Source organism: Dryobates pubescens, chromosome Z (assembly GCF_014839835.1).
Source record: "Dryobates pubescens isolate bDryPub1 chromosome Z, bDryPub1.pri, whole genome shotgun sequence".
NCBI classification, from domain to species: domain Eukaryota; kingdom Metazoa; phylum Chordata; class Aves; order Piciformes; family Picidae; genus Dryobates; species Dryobates pubescens.
Genome location: NC_071657.1, coordinates 135483000 through 135506118, shown reverse-complemented (window position 1 = coordinate 135506118; position 23119 = coordinate 135483000). Strand labels below are relative to the sequence as shown.

The following is a 23119-nucleotide window of genomic DNA, read 5'->3' as shown; positions in this document are numbered from 1 at the left end:
ATGCAAATAAATTCCCCTTGTCAATTACCCCACTCTTGCTTCAATGACTCAGTCGCAATCCAGTCATCTGAAGGGTTTACATTTTTAGTGGCTTATGTAAAAAAGCAAAACTAGCTTGTTTACCAAGTAATAATCCATGCAACACCAAGCTGTACGGCCCCAGCATTTGCTGTTTTGACAACAGGTGACACAGAGCTCAGGCGAAAAGTGTCGTGTGACTACATGATCATTAAGAGGGAGGGGGATCTATTTGAGAGTCCAGCAGAGGGCTACAAGGATAGAATCATAGGATCAATAAGGTTGACAGAAGGAGTAGAGCACTGCCCTATGAGGGAAGGCTGAGAGACCTGGGGCTGGTTAGTCTGGAGAGGAGAAGACTGAGAGGGGATCTGATCAATGTCTATAAGTATCTGAGGGCTAGGTGTCAGGAAGGAAGGGACAGCCTCTGCTCACCTGTAGTCTGTGATAGGACAAGGGGCAACTGATGGAAACTACAGCACAGGGAGTTCCACCTCAACATAAGGAAGAACTTCTTTACTGTAAGGGTCATAGAGCACTGGAACAGGCTCCCCAGAGGGGCTGTGCAATGTCCTTATCTGGAGACTTTCCAGCCCCATCTGGATGTGTTCCTGCACGACCCGCACTAGATTCTATGCTCTGGCAGGGGGGTGGACTTGATCTTCAGAAAGCCCTCCCAAACCCTAACATCCTGTGATCCTTCCTTTCTAAAACACACTTTTGATAGCCATGGAAACTGTTTATCTATTATATTCCTCACCTACAAAAACATATATTCTTCAAGGAAGTTGAAACCAGCCAAGTGGTTTGTGCTATGCTTCTTCCACGTAAGAGCAACCAGCTGCTAACTGCAAAGTAACCAAGGCACAAAGCAATCACCGTTAAAGCATACTGGCTTGCTTTTCTATGCCACAAGCTTTTCACCTGCAGTTTGAACTTCTACAGAAATAAGCCCTTCTGTGTGTTGTTCAAACAGCAAATGAAGCTTCTGCTGCCCAGAGTTCACCAAGCACAAAGGCAGAATAACAGAAACTATCCTGGGAAGCCTTACCCGAAACTGAAGGTCTACAGAGATTGCAAATACTCTCATACCTAGGTTGAAAGCAAGACCAAGAATCACAGAATTGTCAGGGTTGGAGGGAACCCCAAGGATCATTCCCACCTGGAGTACTGCGGCCAGTTCTGGAGCCCCTATTACAAGAGGGATATGGACATGCTGGAAGGTGTCCAGAGGAGGGCCACAAAGATGAGCAGAGGGCTGGAGCTGCTCTGAGGACAGACTGAAGGAGTTGAGGCTTTTCAGTCTGCAGAAGACAAGGCTCCGAGGTGACCTAATTGTGGCCTTCCAGTATCTGAAGGGGGCTACAAGAAGGCTGGGGAGGGACTTCTCAGGATATCAGGGAGTGATAGGACTAGGGGGAAGGGAATGAAGCTGGAAGTGGGGAGATTCAGGCTGGATGTGAAGAGAAAGTTCTTCAACATCAGGGTGGTGAAGCCCTGGAATGGATTGTCCAGGGAGGTGGTTGAGGCCCCATTCCTGGAGGTGTTTAAGACCAGGCTGGATGAGGCTCTGGCCAGCCTTATCTGGTGTGGGGTGTCTCTGCCCATGGCAGGGGGTTTGGAACTAGATGATCCTTGTGGTCCCTTCCAACCCTGCCTGATACTGATACTATCATCCAGTTGCAACCCTCCTGCCATGGGCAGGGACACTTTCCACTAGATCAGGTTGCCTGAGCCACATCCAGCCTGGCCTTAAAAACATCCAGGGACTGGGCTTCCACAACCTCCCTGGGCAACCTATTACTGTGTCTCACCACCCTCTTGGGGAAGAACTGCCTAATGTCTAAATCTAGCCTTATCTAGCTTGGATCCATTTCCCCCCAGTCCTATCACTCCCTGACACCCTAAAAAGTCCCTCCCCAGCTTTCTTGTAGCCCCCTTCAGATACTGGAAGGCCACAAGAAGGTCTCCTCAGAGCCTTCTCTTCTCCAAACTGAACAACCCCAACTCCCTCAGCCTGTGCTCCTAGGAGAGTATGGGTAGCACTGGAAAGGGCAAGCTACTGCACACAGTTCTACAGAACACACACTTCTTCCAAAAAGAAAGTAAGTTACTTTCTACTCCTTCTAGATCTGATGCATTTGCATAGAGAAGCAGTGGGGTGGGAATAGCTCAGTCTGCAGTTTTGTGCATTTTGAAATCCTGCATTCAACATCAACCCATGGCATAGTAAAAGGCAACTTACCCTCTAAAGTAATGTCCCAACCACATAATGTCACTTGTGTGGTGTAATTACACCCACCACTCCCTGCCACCCCCTAGAATACTGCAGCTGTTGAGACAGCATTTCTGCTTGCATCTGAAGGTAACTGAGCAACAGGCTCTGACAGTGCTGACCAACTTGCCTTACAAGGCACTCCCATGTCTAGATACTTTCAAAATAAAGATTTGCCTCCCAACAATCAGTTGACTGACAATAGGCCAACTTTTGAATCACAACCATGATTATTTAAGCTGATCAGTTGATATAAATGGGGAAAATAAGTGAAATGGGGACAGGCTAGACTAAACTCATGACATGATTTCTCATTTAGGAGAAAGGGAGGGTACAAGAGAAACCAAGGACCAACTTATACACCAGTAGTTCCCTAACCTTTGCCAAGTGCAACTGCATCTAGAGAAGGAGAACAATGTAATGGCTTTTTTACCTCCATGAACTTCTAAGCACTTCTGTTGGTAGCAGCCACAAGCTGACCCACTTCACCTTGTTTTTCAAAGGCAAGTTTGAAGTGGGAATTATTACATACAGGAGCAGTGAAAAGGTAACAACAGTTAAGGAACACAACTCTGCAATTAAACAAAAAAAAACTTAGGCATAAAACACTGCAACCTTGTGTTTTGGTGCAGTATAACCTTTCAAAGCCTCGCTCCAAGAGAGATCTTGAGGTGCTGGAGCAGGTCCAGAGAAGAGCAATGAGGCTGGGGAAGGGACTGGAGGGAAAGTGATGAGATGCTGAGGGAGCTAGGGGTGTGCAGCCTGGAGAAGAGGAGATTCAGGGGAGACCTTATTGCTCTCTACAACTACCTGAAGAGAAGTTGTAGCCAGGTGGGGGTTGGTCTCTTCTCCCAGGCAACCAGCACCAGAAGAAGAGGACACAGTCTCAAGCTGCACCAGGGGATGTTTAGGCTGGATGTTAGGAAGAAATTCTTCACAGAAGGAGATTGGCCATTGGAATGTGCTGCACAGGGAGATGGTGGAGTCACCATCCCTGGAGATGTTTAGAAAGAGACTGGATGAGGCACTTCATGTCATGGTTTACTTGATTAGATGGTGTTGGGTGATAGGTTGGACTCGATCTCTAAGGTCTCTTCCAACCTGGTTCATTCTGTATTCTGTATCACAGTAGTGTATACATTTCAGTATACCAGGCAAACAATTTTAGCCCTGATGAAAGCCATGGAGCAAACATGGATGCAATAATTCTGTGCCTGCAAAGATGCAAACTGAAAACTGTCAGCTACAATTCTACAGGAGGTAGACCTGTACAGCAATTAAAGCAAAGGCAATGGTAGTGTCAGATTCCCCCAGCATCACAATCCCAATGTAAAAGTCAATCTCAAATGTAAGCAACTTCATGTTTAGGTAAATAAACAAATATCATGAAGCAATCCAGATGAGATGTCAGTGCTTCTCCCTCCTTCACAAATACATCATGGTTAAACAAACAAAATCCCCAGAGACTCTCCTGGCTCTCCTGACTCTCCTAGCACAGAACTGTGATGATCCCTGCAATTCATTATTTTAACTCACACTGTAGGATTCCCATTAAATCCCTCTGAAGCTAGTGATTTTATAGTAAGTGATATACTTTAATATGTTAAGTATAGGATGCCTAATGCCTTGAGGCAGGTATGCTAAATGCAACTGCAGCAACTCATCAGCTGCACACCCAACTAACAAATGTCAATCAACCTGCACCTATTTGCTGCTAACCTTGTTAAACTGCAGTTAAAGCCACTCCTTAACTACTTCAGTAGTTGCTCTGTTCTGAATCCACCCTTTTTTCTTTTGTCTAGGATCTAAGCTCTCACCAAACCCTCCCACTTGCTCCAGCTACAGATAGTTTCCATCTACTCCAATGTTTAAGCTATTTCCATGTATTACATCAATATTATTGTTCAAAAGGTTTCTTTACAGTTCTTTAAGTACAGTTTTAAGAGTAACAAGTTAGAGGACACAGTCTCAAGCTGTGCCAGGGGAGGTTTAGGCTGGATGTGAGGAAGAAATTCTTCCCAGAAAGAGAGATTGGCCATTGGAATGTGCTGCCCAGGGAGGTGGTGGAGTCACCATCACTGGAGGTGTTCAGGAAGAGACTGGATGGGGTGCTTGGTGCCATGGTTTAGTTGACTAGATGGTGTTGGATGATAAGGTGGACTTGATGATCTCAAAGGTCTTTTCCAACCTGCTTAATTCTATTGGCACAGCTGCAGAAACAGGAATGATCCCAATTAACCTGTAAGCACTTAATTTCTGTGTGGTACCAAAAGTGCCAAATACTACCCACACAAGGATTCAGTGACTGACTGTACAGTGCAGCACACATTTCCAACCTAGCAGCTTATGCAGAAGCCAGAATGCTCCTCCCTGCAAACAGTAAAGTACTTTCTTCCTCCTCACCCACCATGCCACAAGCAGTCTTATCCCCAATACAGCAAGAGTATTTTTTTCCAAACTCTGGCCTGTAAAGGGGGGGTAAGTGGATAACCCACTGCTTTCCATTTGAATTTTTTCTTCATGAAAAGGATGATTGAAAAAAAAAAAATAGCTGGATAAGTTGTTGGTAAGAGAAGCAGCAACAATACCGGAAGCAGTGCGATGTGAAGTTGTCCTTTAGCCACTCAGACCATGGAAACAAGTTCTCCATTTTACAGTCCAGGTGCTTCCAACATCAACTAACAGACCTGCAACTTTATTTTGCTATGGCTGGGGTCAAGGGAGGTGGTGGAAGCCTCATCCCTGGAGGTTCTGAAGGCCAGGCTGGATGTGGCTGTAAGCAACCTGCTGCAGTGTGAGGTGTCCCTGCCCACGGCAAGGGGGTTGGAACTGGAAGATCCTTGAGGTCCCTTCCAACCCTAACAATTCGATGAAGTCCTAAGTTTTGTGCTTAAAACACCAAAGTAAAATATTTTTGTCTGTGTAGTGCCTGTAGATATTCTAGTACTGCAAAACTGAAACAGAAGAGTTGGCTGTCAGTTCTTAAAAAGAACATATTTTTTTTTTAAGCAAAAAGCTCTATAAAATGAATCCAGAACTGAAAGAGTTGCCAAGACTGATGTCTGGCAACAGAGCTGACTTCAGAGGAAGTTTTGACTACATTATTGCCACATTCACTCTGTGAATGGTGCTGTCAGCTAGAATCTGCTGAAGTGCCCATTTCAAACAGAGTTGATACCTCAGACTAATACCTGCAAATATCAACAGAGGCTGCCTTTCCTTCCTTGTGGTCTCCTGTTTCCTAAATATCACCATCAACCATAGCAAAACCCAGTGAAGAAAAAGCCTGAAGAGCTATAGTAACAGGCACTGCCTATTTCAAAAGGAAGATTGTGCAACCTGCCTGTGTCTATGAAGAAAGAAATGGAAAAGTCACTTTTTCTATGAGAAGGCCCTGTGAAAATAACTGCAAACAACAGATGAAGGAACTTAAACAGAAGTCCAAGGAGCCCTACCTAAAAACAGAACAACTTTTACCTGTCACTATGAGCAATAAAGTAACACTGCATCTTAAGTCACCAGTTCCATAGACAGACTAGAGGTTTGGGCAGAAAAGATTCAGGTAGTATTTATAGCTCTATTTTGAGAGGGTGAGGGGTGTCATCAGAAGTTGCAAGTGTCAGTCACCAAACACTCCAGACAATACTTGCAGCTGCTACATTCACCCAGGAACTGGTCTTCACTCTAAATTTTATCTCCCCTATGCCTACAATATCATCAATGAAGCACAGACAGTACAAGAGGAGACTTAAGCAAGAGCATGTTAAGCTATGAGGTTATTCATTAAAATCATTTTTCCATGATCTGTGTGAAAACAATTCTTGAAGTATCCTCTTCCCAGGTTTATAGGCACAGACTTCACACACACATCATCATAGAATCAACCAGGTTGGAAAAGACCTCAGAGATCATCAAGTGCAACCTACTACCTAATATCTCATAACAACTAACCCATGGCTCCAAGTGCCACATCCAAGCCTTTTTTGAACACCTCCAGGGAGGGTGACTCCACCATCTCCCTGGGCAGCACATTCCAATGGCCAATCTCTCTTGCTGGGAAGAACTTTCTCCTCACCTCCAGCCTAAACTTCCCCTGGCACAGCTTGAGACTGTCTCTTCTTGTTCTGGTGCTGGTTCCCTGGGAGAAGAGACCAACCCCACCGGGCTACAACCTCCCTTCAGGGAGTTGTAGAGAGCAAGGTGGTCTCCCCTGAGCCTCCTCTTCTCCAGGCTGAACACCCCCAGCTCCCTCAGCCTCTCCTCACAGGGCTGTGCTCAAGACCTCCCACCAGCCCCACTGCATTTCAGTGAAGAAATAGCTTTCTGTGTTCTGTTAGGAAAAATGACTCAGGAAAAATGCATTTGCAATGCATTGTAAAGATTAGGTAATACTACATTCCTTGCACACACTCACAGTATCCATTAGGTGTGCTCATACATAGGAAAAGAAATTAAAAACCCAAACACACTAATACTGCTTTTATCAGCAGCTGCAAAACATTACCAGGAGGAACTTCAATCTTCAGACACCTACCAGTATTTTATAATGGCAGACAATACCTTCACTTTCAAGGGAATCAGGCTTCTGGAGTAGATCTCCTCCCTTGTGCTCCCTCATCAAATATTTTAGCTCTTTTATAAGGTCAACAAACACTCAGGACTTCAATGAGTGAAGACAAATGAACAAAGGAAAAAAACAAACAAAGACATGCATGAGAAACTCCAATTTGAAAACACAGCAGCACAAGCAGCTCAATGCTGGAATTAGATGGTGGTCTGCCTTCCTCAAACTCCAAAGTTGAGGATGGAACACAAAAGTCTTATTAAAATCACAAAGATTTAAAAAAAAAAAAAGAATAAAAAAATCAATGGTAATTTGCAATTAAATCTACTGATACTCTACCAAGGATTCCAGCCTGGACAGAAACACTACTGTGACCTCATACAAGCAGGAAGGATTCCTGTTGTGAAGAGTTTTCACAGTAAAAATATCAACTTGGAACCTCTTTGTAACTGCAGTCTGTCCTGACAAAGTATTAGTAATACACTCTAATGGTATGAACAGTTTACAGCATCCAAAGATAATGGTCAAATGGAGAGCACCGACAGGAAGACTCTTCAGAGACCCTCAATCATGAGAGCAAAGATAATAACAAAAGTCAAGATAACTATGACATATGAAGAGTCTCTTTTTAGAATGGGGGTTTGCCCTGCCTCTGCCCTTCTAAGCATGTAGCATGCAGTGTGCCCAGGCAGCCAAGAGGGCCAATGGCATCCCGGCCTGCATCAGGAACAGTGTGGCCAGCAGGAGCAGGGAGGTCATTCTCCCCCTGCACACTGCACTGGTTAGGCCACACCTTGAGTCCTGTGTCCAGTTCTGGGCCCCTCAGTTTAGGAAGGAGGTTGACTTGCTGAAGCGTGTCCAGAGAAGGGCAACGAAGTTGGTGAGGGGCTTGGAACACAGCCCTGTGAGGAGAGACTGAGGGAGCTGGGGTTGCTTAGCCTGGAGAAGAGGAGACTCAGGGGTGACCTTATTGCTGTCTACAACTACCTGAAGGGAGGTTGTAGACAGGCAGAGGTTGGTCTCTTCTCCCAGGCAGCCAGCAAGAGGACACAGTCTCAGGCTGCACCAGGGGAGGTTTAGGCTGGATGTTAGGAAGAAGTTCTATACAGAGAGAGTGATTGCCCATTGGAATGGGCTGCCCGGGGAGGTGGTGGAGTCGCCATCATTAGAGGTGTTCAGGAGGAGACTTGATGGGGTGCTTGGTGTCATGGTTTAGTTGTTTAGGTGGGTTGGACATGATGATCTTGAAGGTCTCTTCCAACCTGGTTTATTCTATTCTATTCATACAGTGGTGTATTGCTGCTTGCTGTACTAAGAGCAACTGAGCTGCTGAACAAAAATCAATACAAAGCCTGAACACAGCAGTAAAGCTCTGAAAACAGATTCCCTAGTGTGTCCTATGGAGGGAAAACACCACCTTAATTCTACACAGGTCATACAGAGGTAGCTGCCAGAAGGTCTCTTATGACAAAGATGAGCCTGCTTATCTGTATTACCTACACAGGAGGAGGAAAACTGCCTACCACATGTAGCTGAAGTTTACAGAGCTCAAAACCAGGACGAGCTCAGCAGTAATTCAAGACATAACATCACTGGAAAGGGATACAAATAGGCAATATGCAGTAACTTCCATTTTTACTCAGCTAAGGAGCAGGCTAACCTGCCAGGCTGTTTACCATACCAGATGCATCTGTTTGATAGCATAAACTGTCTGGTTCAAACAAAAATTACCTGAAGGGAACAACTGTATTACTACACAGCCATACCTCTCCACTGCCTCCTATATTCACCAAAAGAATCTCCTTGAAGTAAGACTCCCAGTACTGTTATCATAATTGTTTATTAGATGAGTAAGTTATGCCTGTTAAAGGGTTACATGAACAGCTAGCTCATGGATTAAGCTGATCTAGTGCTACTGTGTGGACTTCTGAGTCAAGTGGATCTAGAGAAGAAAAAGAACCTCTCTTAGCAAGAAACTCATCTGCCATGTAGAAACAGCAAAAAGAGGATGGGAAGGAAGAACAAGGGACTTTTACCAAGATCTCAAACACTGGGAACAATAAAGCCTTACAGCACCATTGACTATTTGCAGATACATGAGTCACTACAGAGTAGTACAAAGATAGGTGTGTGCAATACAGAAATGTACAGAACTCTTGGCCACGTAGCTAGAAGTCTGATGCTGAGCTTTAGGAAGCTCAGTACATTCTCATCTCCTGAATGGCAAAGAACATCATATGCAAATTCACTCCTTTCACCAGGAGGGACAGGCAGACCCTATTCAGCCTTTGCTCCTCAAATCACCAGGACAGCTCATTCTCAGGGATGCTACTTTCATGTGCTTTCCCCCCAGTTTCCTCACACTCCTGAGGAATGACTTTAGTAGCAGAATAAAAAGTCATCTGGATTTAACATCCTTTTTTGCCTCCTTCCCCTCACTTCATGTGCACTTGTACAGCACCTTCAGACAATGGTCAAGAGGGGAAAGAAAGCCTATCAGTATATAGAGGAGGAAGTTCTTCCCCATGAGAGTGGTGAAGCCCTGGAATGGGTTGTCCAGGGAGGTGGTTGGGGCGCCATCCCTGGGGGTGTTTAAGACCAGGCTGGATGAGGCTCTAGCTAGCTTGATCTAGTGTAAGGTGTCCCTGCGCAGGGGGGTTGGAAGTAGATGATCCTTCTGGTCCCTTCCAACCATGACTGATGCTATGATATGATACTATTTAAGTTACAAACCAAAGAGTGCATTAGTCACTACACTGTCCAATAAAAGCACACAGTCACAGTAGTGCTCAGTGCAAACAAGCTGACAAAAAAAAGTCTACAGCACTTCCACTGGGAGTACCACCTTGGATGAAAAGTCAAACTTTAACAGACACTGGTCATAATACACCTAGGATCACCAAGTGAGATTGGGTACTATCCATTCTGAGTGAGCAAGCTCTCAGAACTATTTCAAAAGCTGCCATTTCTGCTCTCAGTGAGAAATGGAAACCTACTGACTGAGAGGACACTGTACACACAATAGTGTGCCTCTTTCAGATGCCCTCAATGCTCCATTTTGGGTTTTTTCCTCAGTTTACATCAAAATGAACGTGTGTTTGCTATCAGATACAAAATCTAAAGTACCCAAACTTGAATATAACCTTTAGATACAGCTCAAATTTTCAGTCCCCCCCCCCCCCCCCCCCCAGCGTTTTATCCAAAGCTGCTTTTGCATAAGTAGTATTTCACATGCTTACAGAGGGACCTCGACAGGCTGGAGAGGTGGGCACAAGCCAGCCTCATGAGGTTCAACAAGACCAAGGGCAGGGTCATACATCTGGGTCGAGGCAATCCCAGGCACAAATCCAGGCTGGGCAGTGACTGGCTGGAAAGCAGCCCTGAGGAGAGAGACTTGGGGCTCTCAATGTGCACTTGCAGCCTGGAAAGCCAATCAGATCCTGGGCTGCAGCAAGAGAAGTGTGGCCAGCAGGTCGAGGGAGGTGATTCTCCCCCTCTACTCAGCTCTGGTGAGACCCCACCTGGAGTACTGTGTCCAGTTCTGGAGCCCCTATTACAAGAGGGATATGGACATGCTGGAAGGTGTCCAGAGAAGGGCCACGAGGATGATCAGAGGGCTGGAGCACCTCTCCTGTGAGGACAGACTGAAGGAGTTGGGGTTGTTCAGTCTGGAGAAGAGAAGGCTCCAAGGTGACCTAATTGTGGCCTTCCAGTATCTGAAAGGGGCCTACAAGAAGGCTGGGGAGGGACTGCTCAGGATATCAGGTAGTGATAGGGCTAAGGGGAATGGAATGAAGCTGAAGGTGGAGAGATTCAGGCTGGATGTGAGGAGGAAGTTCTTCAACATCAGAGTGGTGAAGCCCTGCAATGGGTTGTCCAGGGAGGTGGTTGAGGCCCTGTCCCTGGAGGTGTTTAAGACCAGGCTGGATGAGGCTCTGGCCAGGCTGATCTAGTGTGGGGTGTCCCTGCCCATTGCAGGGGGGTTGGAACTAGATGATCCTTGTGGTCCCTTCCAACCCTGACTGATACTATGATACGAAAAACAAACCCCAAAAGAAAGCAGAGGGACTATTTCCTTCTCCAAAAGCAAATCTGCATGTCTAACCTCATTTTCTCAGCTATCAAAAGTCTCCCTAGGAGAATATAAATTTATTTTGACCAAAAAGAAACAAACCCACCCACCACTCCCTCCAAACAATCCCCAAACACACACAGCACTTTCTCAGCTCTTTCCTTGAAATATTTCTCACCTCCAGATACTTCCTTGGATGGTACAATCAGGTGCAAACCCATACAGAAACAGACTATGGTGAACCTGACATCATAAATTCCTCTTAGTTTCAAGATCCCACCAAGGAATTTCATAAATCATTTTCTCTTATTTACAAAGCAACAGTAAACTATTTCCAAGGAATTTGCAAGAATGAGAAACAGCCCAAGTAAGACTGCCAAGCTGGCCTTTCCCCAATAAGCCAGTTGGTGGATTTCCAGAGCTTGGAAGTGGCCTCTCAGGATTTTGTCACACATGCACCACCCAGTCTGTCACTCCACAAAATGAACAAATACCCTGAATGTCCAAAGCAGACACCTGACAAAGAACAAACAGCCCACTAAACCTGTAGACACAGGTCCAATGCCAGAGACAAACAGAAAAATTCATGATGAAATGTTCCTCTATTTCTCAAGAAACTATCTTGAGAATTGAAGGGGAAAACAAACAGCCAGCCCCACAAACAACCCTCACTAAACAAACCCCCCAAACCAAAAGGTGGCTCAGACAACACTAGCAACAGAACAGCAACAAAATTCCATCTCTGCTTTTTGATATTGAAACCTTTCATTCACACTAAATGGAGTTTGTAGCCAGGTGGGGGTTGGTCTCTTCTCCCAGGCAACCAGTGCCAGAACAAGTCTCCAGCTGTGCCAGGGGAGGTTTAGGCTGGATGTGAGGAAGAAATTCTTCCAGAAAGAGAGATTGGCCATTGGAATGTGCTGCCCAGGGAGGTGGTGGAGTCACCATCACTGGAGGTGTTTAAGAAGAGACTGGATGAGGCACTTGGTGCCATGGTTTAGTTGATGAGATGGTGTTGGGTGATAGGTTGGACTTGATGATCAAAGGTCTTCTCAAACCTGGTTAATTCTATTCTAATCTATTGACAGGTTACAGACTAGACTCCTGTCCTCTACTAACAACAATATCTACTCATTCAGATAAAAATTTGTCTGATGAAGTTGTGCTGTGTGATATGGGAATACTGGATGTGAGGAGCTTGTGTTGTCCAGCTTGGGGATAACTGAACAGACACAGGGTTAGTATTACTGAATGAGTGTGTTGTTGGATCTTCTATCTAAGTAAATACTGAGATGAGGACTATTGAGGGGGCACATGGTTAAAGTGAGTGGCTTCAATTAAAGTTCTGCTGAAAATATCCGAAAGGTCTCTTCTCCCAGGCAACTAGCACAAGAACAAGAGGACACAGTCTCAAGCTGTTCCAGGGGAGGGTTAGGCTGGATATGAGGAGAAAGTTCTTCCCAGAAAGAGTAATTTGCCATTAGAATGTGCTGCCCAGGGTGGTGGTGAAGTCCCCATCCCTGAAGGTGTTCAGAAAGGGACGGGACTTGGTGCTTGAGGCCATGGTTTAGTGGTCATGAGGTGTTGGGTGACAGGTTGGACTTGATCTCTGAGGTCTTTTCCAACCTTATTGATTCTATAAGTCAAGTCAATGGACAGGCTGAGGTTTCTCCAATAACCAATGCAGAGATTTATCTGAGCTTCAGAGAAACACTTCTGTTTCTTTGACTAAGATCTCGATGTGGCCTTAAAAAAAAATAAATAATGCAGTCTGGAATAGCACTATACTGATCCAACTCAGCTCAGCTCTTGGAATAAAGTTTTGTTCAGCTGACTGCCTAGCAAGGCCAGGCTGAAGCTGCATTTGCACAAGATGTAATGAGTCCAAGTAGAAATTTCTTGTACTTTTTCAATAAAGAAAATGCTAAGGGGATATGACCTCTATATAAACCCTGCATTAAGATGTAAGAGAATAAAATTAGTATGAAGGAAGTCTTGGTATGTTTACAAAATTATTTCCTAACAAGCCACCATCCAACTTTTAATTAAGAAAATAGCCTTCTCTGTAACACTGAAAAACTGGCCTAAGGAATTGGTCTACAACCCTTCATTTATGAACACACCTATTGCTTACATAGCACAGTATCATTAGACTTCAATAGATCATGTAGACTACTTAATTTTAATGACATTTAATTCAAAATTGGACCTCTCTTTTTAAGCCTTTACCTCTTCTCCTCCCCACATTAAACAGCCTTATATATCTATATCAGTTTCTCAGAGTTCATTTAAACCATCTAAAAGAAGTTAAGACTCTAAAAGAGCAGCTTTATTCAAGCTACTTACATTACAGCATAACCCTCAGAAAGGGGAACATTTGATCCTTTCCCCTGGAAAACACCAGACAAAACAGCATATTTCCTCCAACAATCTAGGCCCAAAAGGCACACCATGTTTGCCAGTATCACATTTAGCCCACACTGGTGCTCACTGGCTCCTTACTCTCTCACCCTCCACAGCAGACTGTAAACACACAGCAGAACAGAGAACATTACTGAAGAGCGCTGTGTGAAGTACAGCATAGTAGGACTCCAAATCAACTGGGACAAACCTTCTACTTAGAACTAACCTATGACACTAGCTGTAAGTTGTGCAGTGCTGCTTACATCTCTCCTTGCATCCATCAGCCTGCTTCTACCAGTAACACTTCCCCCATTCCAAGCTTTCCTAAATCAGAATTCCTCAGAGGACAGAAGCCACAAAGGTTACTGTTATCAGTGGCAGAGTTCTACCATATCCTCATTTATTATCATCACAGCAAAGACATTACCACCTTCTCTGCCAGCTCTACATTAACCAGCAGCAACAGCAGAAGCCAAAACAGGAAAAGGACAAAGACACCACCACTGAAGTGCCTAGTAAACATGCCAGTCCCCTGGAAAAAAACCATTTTCTTCTTCTTAATACACCTTAATATCACAACCTGGTTAGTCAACTTACTTCCCTCAACCTACCACAAATCACAACAGACAACTAATTTTACCAGCGAATACAAATACTCCCAAGAACTTAAAAGGTGTAAGAAGTATAGGCCACAACACTCTTGTGTTTCTCCATAACACTGGAGCAGCACTTTCATCAACAAAAACTGAGGTACTTGATTTTCTTGACACTGCTTTTTTGTTAAGTGACCCAAAAAACCCCCTGTTTCAAACAGCATCTCTGGCCTGTTTGTGTGTTCATGCTATTTCTGAAGCACAAGTCAAGAAGCATGACAGGGATCAGTTTGGTATGACTCTAGCACTCCTGCTAGCTTAGCTAGGTAAGCAATCAAGGCCAAGTTTCACAGCCTACTACTCCCAGATGAAACACAGATGTCAACAGGAATTAAACACACGACTTTTAGAAACACAATTGGTCCTCAGGAATAGAAAAGACTGCAGGCCTGATTCTCCTCTCACATTAGGATACTTAGATTGTGAAAGAACGAGAAGTGAGGCTCCTACATTTAAATTTAAGTCCTTGGGTATTGTGGGCTCTTCCTTAAAGTGTTTTCCTTACTTCCACTGTTGCTGTATGTTATCTGTCCTAAACAAAAAGAAATCTGTATTGCACTTGAACCAGGCAGAGGTTCTTAACTGTGTCCAGTTCTGGGCTCCTCAATTTAAGAAGGACATTGAGGTATTAGAATGTGCCCAGAGAAGGGCAATGAGGCTGGTGAGGGGTTTGGAGCACAGCCCTGTGAGGAGAGGCTGAGGGAGCTGGGGGTGTTTAGCCTGGAGAAGAGGAGGCTCAGGGGAGACCTTCTTGCTGTCTACAACTCCCTGAATGGAGGTTGTAGCCAGGTGGGGGTTGCTCTCTTCTCCCAGGCAATCAGAAGCAGAACAAGAGGACACAGTCTCAAGCTGTGCCAGGGGAAGTTTAGACTTGAGGTGAGGAGAAAGTTGTTCACAGAAAGAGAGATTGGCCATTGGAATGTGCTGCCCAGGAAGGTGGTGGAGTCACCATCCCTGGAGGTGTTAAAAAAGGGACTGGACAAGGCACTTGAAGCCATGGTTTAGCTAGTCATGAGGTGTCAGGTATTAGGTAACGATGACCTCTGCAGTCTTTTCCAACCTTGTTGATTCTATGATTCTAACAGAAGAAACACAAGCTTGCTTTGCGCTTTTCCCCTGCTTTCTAGAGCACCTAGAGCACCTTCAATTTTCCCACATGAGAAACCAAGTTTTCTTTCAAGAAAATGACCATGCACTATGGAATGGAGTGCAAACTCTATTTGATACCTAGTGAATCAGATCCTGTTAGAGCTTTTCTGCATCCCCGCTCCACATGCAAGTCATCTCAGTTTGAGTTTCCCATGACTGACTTCACAAAAACACAACCTGTAATAACCTTGAATGAAAACCAAAGTCCAATTGTAAGAATACCTTGTGCTATGGCTTTATGTAAGTTTTGTGCAGGTCTGCAAACAGCAGCATACTTCAGGTGTGAATGCCATATATCTTAGCTGTAAGTATTCTGACCCAAGTATCTAAAACTGCTATCTCCTTTAAAATGTGAATTCTGAAGTTGCATTAATTGTGCTTCAAATACTGATGAGCAATTTTCACATTTATGCTCTAGGCTACAGATCTGCTACTAAGGTAAATAGGCTATTTACTGTCCTTTAGGAAGGATGTGAAGCTGTCAGGTTGGAATGGGCTGCCCGGGGAGGTGGTGGAGTCGCCACCACTGGAGGTGTTCAGGAGGAGACTTGATAGGGTGCTTGGTGACATGGTTTAGTTGATTAGGTGGTGTTGGATGATAGGTTGGACACGATGATCTTGAAGGTCTCTTCCAAGCTGGTCTATTCTATGACAAACTATTTTGCACCCTGCAACATTTGTACTTTCCTGCATGCAAGTCTTGGCCACGTTTGCTCCTTATCTTTAAGAGTTATTTCTGATGTCCCATAAGGAAGATGAGAGTTTAAAAATTTCAAGAATCCCAAGGAAATTTAACTATTCTGCCTGACTTTACCTTATCAAGGCAGCCTAGGGTATCTTTGATCTATTCAACCTGATCCAAAACCACAGAAGTGAGATCTGCTACAAGAGAGATTAGCCTTTAAGATATACCTCAGGATTTTTTTGGTACCAATTGCTAACTAAAATTGAAAGCAATATGCAGAAAGTAAAAAGAGCTATATGCTAATATGCCAATAGGAGATGATGTTGTACTGTCAAACAGAAAAGGCAGACAAACACTTGGAAAGCACATGCAATGTTAACAGACATAACACAGCAACTCCCTTAAGCCTTCGATTTTGCTTCTTTAGAGCAGAATAACCAGGTTGGAAGAGACCTCCAAGATCATCACGTCCAACCCATTATCCAACCCACCTAATCAACTACACCATGCAACCAAGCACCCTATCAAGTCTCCTCTTGAACACCCCCAACAATGGCAACTCCACCACCTCCCCAGGCAGCACATTCCAATGGGCAATCACTCTCTCCCGTGTAGAACTTCTTCCTAACCTCCAGCCTAAACCTAAGCAATGAGGTCTCCCCTGAGCCTCCTCCTCTCCAGGCTAAGCAACCCCAGCTCCCTCAGTCTCTCCTCATCCTTTACTGCCTTCTCATCTATACATATTTTTTTATCCAAATTTAATTCTCTTCCACTGAAGACAACACTGTCAAGAAGACAGACTCTTCTGAGAGGCTGATTTCATAAGGCAAGTAGATTTGTAAGTGATCTGTGAACTACAACAGCACTTGAATAGTAGGTTGCAGGCCTGTGAGCATAACAGCCATCTTCTTGTCTTTTGTACAGCAAGTCCAACTTCTCAACAATGGAAACTCGCTGCATAAAATTCCATAGAAGTTTTAACACCCAAGGGATTTAGAAGTTGAGAACACAGCAACATCGATAGAATAAACTCTCAGAACTCTGCTTTGCATAATCTTCCACTTGCAATATAGAAACTGCTAAATCTCTGGAATTAACATTTCAAAACCACAAGTTGTAGCAAATATAGTAAGGATTACCCTCCTAGCAGTTATTTTGTAACAAGTATCACAGAAAATATCAAAACTACTTAGCAAGAGATGTCACTTGCAAAAAGCTCTCCTAATAGGAATCTAAGATTTTCAAGGAGGCAAATCCAGTAGTTTCAAGATCACTTTTGTTCTTAGTGGTGGTTTTTGCCACATCACTGTTCTCCAGGCAAAGTACTGGAGAAGAAACAATGAAAACCTAAATGGAACCTATTTCAAATAATAACCCTAAACAGCTCCTGGAGTAGTGCCCTCTACTTTGAGAAAGTAAGCCAGACCCCAAAAGTAAAATCTACTGATCTGATACTGTTATCAGCTTCCTTTGAAAAATTGAACTAACTACCAGGAGCAGCTGCTTGAGAGGCTTAGGGTAACATCACAAAATGAAGCTGGAAAAGACACCCAGTTCTTCAGTTTGAAGAACTATGGGAAGCAGACAAAAGTAAAATCCACCATTTTTCTACCAAAATACAATGCTGGCTTAGCAAGAAGTTCACAGAACCCCACAGTATTTTGGAGGCTCCTGCAGCAAAACACACTTTACAGCAAGAGCAACATGAATGAGGATACCACCACCAAGTCCAAACTGACCTTTCTTTTCACATACACCATCATCAAAGATTGCAAGAACAGCATACACTTAAGCATTAGCTGGTCTTTTATTTAAGCTTAATCACAGTATCACCAAGGTTGGAAGAGACCTCAAAGATCATCAAGTCCAACCTGTCACCACAGACCTCATGACTAAACCATGGCACCAAGTGCCATGTCCAACCCCGTCTTAAACACCACCTCCCTGGGCAGCACATTCCAATGGCTAACAACTCGCTCGGTGAAGAACTTTCTCCTCACCTCCAGCCTAAACCTCTTCTGGTGCAGCTTGAGACTGTGTCCTCTCGTTCTGGTGCTGGTTGCCTGAGAGAAGAGACCAACCCCCTCCTGCTTACAACCACCCTTCGGGTAGTCGTAGACAGCAAGAAGGTCTCCTCTGAGCCTCCTCTTCTCCAGGCTAAGCAACCCCAGCTCCCTCAGCCTCTCCTCACAGGGCTGTGCTCAAGGCCTCTCCCCAGCCTCGTTGCCCTTCTCTGGACACGTTCAAGAGTTTCAATGTCCTTCTTAAACTGAGGGGCCCAGAACTGGACACAGGACCCAAGGTGTGGCCTAACCAGTGCTGAGCACAGGGGCACAATGACTTCCCTGCTCCTGCTGGCCACACTATTCTTGTCAATGGCTTAAAATTAATTTCATTTGAACATTATGCATGGCAAAAATGGCAATCCTCGAGTTTTCTGCTTACCAATTCTTATCTGTATTATTTTACCTGGCCTAAATACAACCCCCAAAACATGTACCTCCTCTTCTCTCAGATTACAACCTGATGGGTGCACTTGGTGAAAAATATTTCTCAATGCCACACACAAAACACCAATTTGATTTAATTTCGTTTTAGGTAAAGAACAATTAAGCCAACCAACATTAAGCTCATTGTGCATCATTCCCTGCAAAGTTAAAATAAGAAGCCACTAAAATAGAAAAATAACTGCCTTTTTTGTTTCCTTACAGTAACTGTTGTAATTATGATATAGTACAACTAAAAACTTTTATGATGTCATTTGAAATTGAAAATAGTGGAGGTTTTCCACAATCAAATCACACTCTGCCAACAGAATCTCACCTACTGCCATCTACAAGACAGAAAAAACTCTGTATCCACTCACTCAGCTGGAAGGTTGTTTCTTGAGATACACTAATTTTCATTTAAAGTGTATGAAGCAGTTCTGCTTCCATAAAGTAAACAGGCAATACACCCACACAAACAGAAGAGCCAAGGGACTCACTCAGATGATGCTTAAGCTCAGGGAAGCACCTAAAATAAGTCAGGGCTCTTTCCCTTCGCAGCAGCAATCAGGTTTTATTGGCCAGTCTTGTCTGTTCTTGCCTGTTCTACAGACCTACCGTATTTTTGTTGCATATGCCCATTTGAGAAGCAAGAATTTAGGGAGCATGTGCTGAGCATATGGGTAAGGTTTATTCTCACATTACTTTAAAGAAGTGGCTTGCTCCTCTTCCTATCAAAGGAGACAGCCACAAAACCTACTGTTTGCTTCTTCCAAAGAGCCTTCTTCCCCATTCCTATTTTTGATGCTGCAAAGCCCAGAGCTGGGAGAAAGGAGAACACATGAAATCTGAGCATCACTTCCAGAACAGTTCAGGAAGTCCACTTTGAAGAGTTCCACTGAAAAGAGAATGAATAGGAACAGGCCAAGAACTGGCTTAACTGAACTACCAAGCAACAGTGGGCTACCAGACCACTGGCTGGGCAGCCTAACATAAGCAAGAGCAGAAAATAACAACTTTCCCTGTCTATCAGTTGCAGTGGGAATAACTTTTCAAAAGCAATATACTCAACACAGCGATCCCATGAGCTCTGGAGGGAAGATTCAAAACCAGGTTTCTTCCAAGACAGTAAGTTCAAAGTGGATTTCTTTTCACAGTATTCCAGCTATTTGCACAGCTGAGACATTCAGCTTTATCAGACTGCATGGCAGGTGAGTTTTAACTCAACCACTGAATTTGACAGCCAGTAAGTTTACCCCAGAAAGCTGATAGACCTTATGCCCTACTAAAATCATCAGATTGCAAAACTAGGGGGAAAAAATGAATATTAATAGAATTACACATCAGTAAGAAAATCTATCTATGTCTCAAGAAGTGACAGTCAGAAGTTACCCACAGGATATGAGTAGTCCCAACAGTCACACTACACTGTATCTAATTTTAAGCCACCTGCCTATGTTCATTGCCTTCTCAAAAAACAAGGCTGAACGGTAGGTAAGAGCCACGTGGACATCTATGGAACCACCGCAAATAACTTAAGTCCTCGATGCTACTGTTCTCCCGAAACACCCAATCCTTTACTACCCACGCCAAAGAGCACAGTAGCGAAGCACTATTCTGCTATCATGATGTAAAGAATAACGGGGGGGTGGAGGGGGAGGAGGAAGAAACAACACAAAAAACCCCAACCCACAAGAAAAAACCCAAACCAGCTCGCACTGCTATTTCTGCCCTGTAACATCAAGCAGATCGCAGTCTAACACGGAGATCATTCCTTACAAGGCACTGTATACATGCCCACACAAGTATGTAAATCCTCTATCTATACAAAGAAATACACGCACATGCATACACCCCACCCTCCCCCCAATCATTTCAAGAAAAACCACAAGTCCCCAGGGACCTTCTACTGCTCTCACGTCCCAAAAGTAGCTTTTTGCATAATTTCTCATTGCTCCTGATGAGCGATTAAGACGGCAACGGCATGATTTTTTCTTTCTGATGTTGGAATCTCCGCTGCCCGTTTCAGAGCGGCTGAGAATTGAATTAGCATGAATCACCACCCTTAGGTGGTACGTTCCCACTTTCATATGCTTTCTGAACTAAAAAATGGAAGTTTCTACATCCATTCCGAGAAGCTACTTTCACGTATTAAAGAGGTTTCCAAGTCATTTAGGATTAAAGCCAGGACGCTCTAAAATTCAAACTAAAGCACGACAGTATTACATGTATAAACACACTCTCAATTGCATTTGGGGGGCGGGGGGGGAAAAGTGTACTTTTTAGGAAAGAATACATAACAGGACCGTAGTTCACCGCACAAAGTTTGTTGCGGTGTGCAACATCATCTCAACGCAGCATCCTCTCCGAGCCTCAATACGCATAAACGGAAAGAAAGTTCATTATCAAACCACCAGAGTTAAATCAGCCCTGCAGGAATCTCGGGTATCTAAATGTGCATGATTAGCTCTGCGAGATTAGCATAAAGCCTTGCCTCGTCAATTCTCCGTTAGCCACACGTCTGCTGTATTGGACATGGAAAACGGCTTTGTGAAGAAAACGCATTAAAACAAAAGGTATCAACGGATTACACCACAGAGCGCCAGGGATGTCTTGCAAGCTTATTACACCAGCTTGCAAGGTCTATACGTAAGGAAGGACAATTTCTCTGTGCTCTACCCTATACAGAAAGATTATACCAAGGTGGAACCCACTTCTGGAAATGCAAAGGTGAATTAACAGTTTTATATCCAGCTGCAGAAAGAAACTGCCCTTACCCTTCACCTAATACTTACTGTTGGCTCCCACATCCTCAGCTACTCCAGAACCTCTCATTCTCAGGTATGTGAATCCCAGTACCAGAAAGAACAAGCATGCAGCAGTTAAGAGGAACATGGACAGGTAATGTGCACTGAAGCCTCCAGTGGTGGATACCTCCTCTCTTTTGAACTGTTGGAGAAGCTCCTCCTCGGGCTCTGAGAGATTCTTCTTGTAGGTGTTTTTCAGGTAGGTATGATTTGAACCCGTATGATTGGAGTGGTTGAGTCTAAGGGAGGAGGTGGTTCCACCCGAGGAAAGGCTATTAGTAGCTGCATAGATCCTGGATTCAACATTATAGCTACCAGCAGCACCGCCGAGAACATGATTATTGGTCGCTTTCCTAATGGTGCCTGGAGGGTCAGTGATTTTACTGCTGTCCACGTCCGTGGGCGGCGAGGGCAGCAGCGATACTGCAGGGGTTTTCTTAGGTAGGCCAACGCGGTATCTGGGGCTGGAAGGACTAGAGTCCAGATTTTCATACCCTCCTCCTCTCCCCGCCGCCGCCGCCGCCTCTTCCTCCTGATTTCTGTCCCTGTCTAGACTCCCGGCAGCAGCTGCCTCCGCCGCCGCCCTGTCATTCGTTACGACTACACCAGCACCGCAGCCTCCGCCAGCCCTTTCTTGGCCCGTCTCCATCACGCCAGCGCCGGCTGCAGCGCATTTGCCTGTTATGAATGGAGCAGGAGACTTGCTGAGGCTCCGTCTGGGCCGGCGAACGACAGACTCCTCCTTCGGTACCTGCTGCTTGGCCCTCGTCCCCGACGTCGTCTCCTCCTCCTCCGAGTCAGAGTACTTGTCCCTGCTGCCGCCGTAAGAGAGGAAACGGTTACCGTTCACGGTCCGGTTCTTCCATCGCTGCTGCCCGCTCTCCTCCTCCTCTTCGTCGTCCTCCTCCTCTCCTTCCTCGTGGCCGTCCCCGGGCTCCCTCACACCCGGAGCCACCGCCGCCGGCCTCCTGGCCGCCGCCGCCCCCCACCAGGCATTGGGCTTCCGCCTGGCCGCCTCCTCCGGAGCAGAGCTGTTACTCAAGCCGCCGGCGCCGTGGGGGGCGGCGGGCCTCAGGCCGCGGAAGAGGGGTGAAGCCCGCTCCCTCCTGCTGCCGCCACCGGCGCCGGCCTGGCTCCGGGGACTGGTTTCCACATCCGACTCGTCCGAGCTGAAGCCCAGCAGCACTTTGCCGCCCCCGGCAGGGGGTGCTGCGCGGCTCCGGCCGCTCCCGGCGGCGGCCCCGGGGAGGTAGGGGTGCTCGGAGCCGACCAGCCGCGCGCCCACGCCCGGAGCCGCTCGCCCGGGGCCACCGCCTCCGCCCGGCGCCGCTCCGGCCCCCGTGTTATTGTTGTTGCTGTTCCGGGTCTTGCTGGCGCCGCTGCGGGCCCCAGCCCGCTCATCCTCGCGCAGCTTCTTCAGCTTCTTCAGGTAGACGGGTCGGGTGCTCTCAGTGACCGGCCCCGGGGAGAAGCCGAAGCGCCTCAGCTCTGAGAAGAGCTCCTCGTCCGTGAGCTGCGCGGCCGTCGCCATTTTCCGCTCCCCCGCCGCCGCGGCGTTTCCTACCCACGCGCCGCGCCGCGCTCCCCGCCGGAACTGACGCGTGCGCACTCGGCTGTGGCCTAGACCTGCCTGTCACCCCGCGAGCGCCGCCCGCCGCCGCCGGGGCCAGACGGGGGATGGGAGGGGGGGAGGGGGCGGGGTCGCGCGGCGCCGGCGGCCTCTCCCCCACCCCGGCAACGGCTGGCGCGCGGGGAGCCGGGGGGTTGTGGGGGACAGCGGCGCGCGCGGCGTGTAGAGCCGCTGCGGCGGGCGGTGGGCTGGGGGCAGTCCTGTGTGCGGGGAGCGGCTGGAGGCGAGGCGGGAACCCCCTCCCCCATGCCCTTAGGCTGCCCTGTGGAAGCGTTGTCGGGGGTGGTCGGGAAAGGGCGGCGTGCGGTATCCCCGGCGGCCAGGGGATCGCCGAACTGGGAAGTGCGAAAGCGAGCGGCGGCTCTTACTTGTCGGCT

The 23119-nt window shown here is 46.1% G+C and overlaps 1 protein-coding gene across 1 annotated transcript in view; it reads right to left on the bottom strand.

The window, feature by feature from the left end:
- LEMD3 (LEM domain containing 3) overlaps positions 1 to 22697 on the bottom strand; it is a 58425-nt gene extending 35728 nt beyond the window's left edge. Inside the window, exon 1 of the mRNA XM_054178202.1 lies at positions 21101 to 22697. Within this exon, the coding sequence (XP_054034177.1) occupies positions 21101 to 22643 (1543 nt within the window). The 5' untranslated portion in view covers positions 22644 to 22697. The remainder of the gene's footprint in view (positions 1 to 21100) is intronic.
- Between the last annotated feature and the right edge of the window lie 422 nt (positions 22698 to 23119).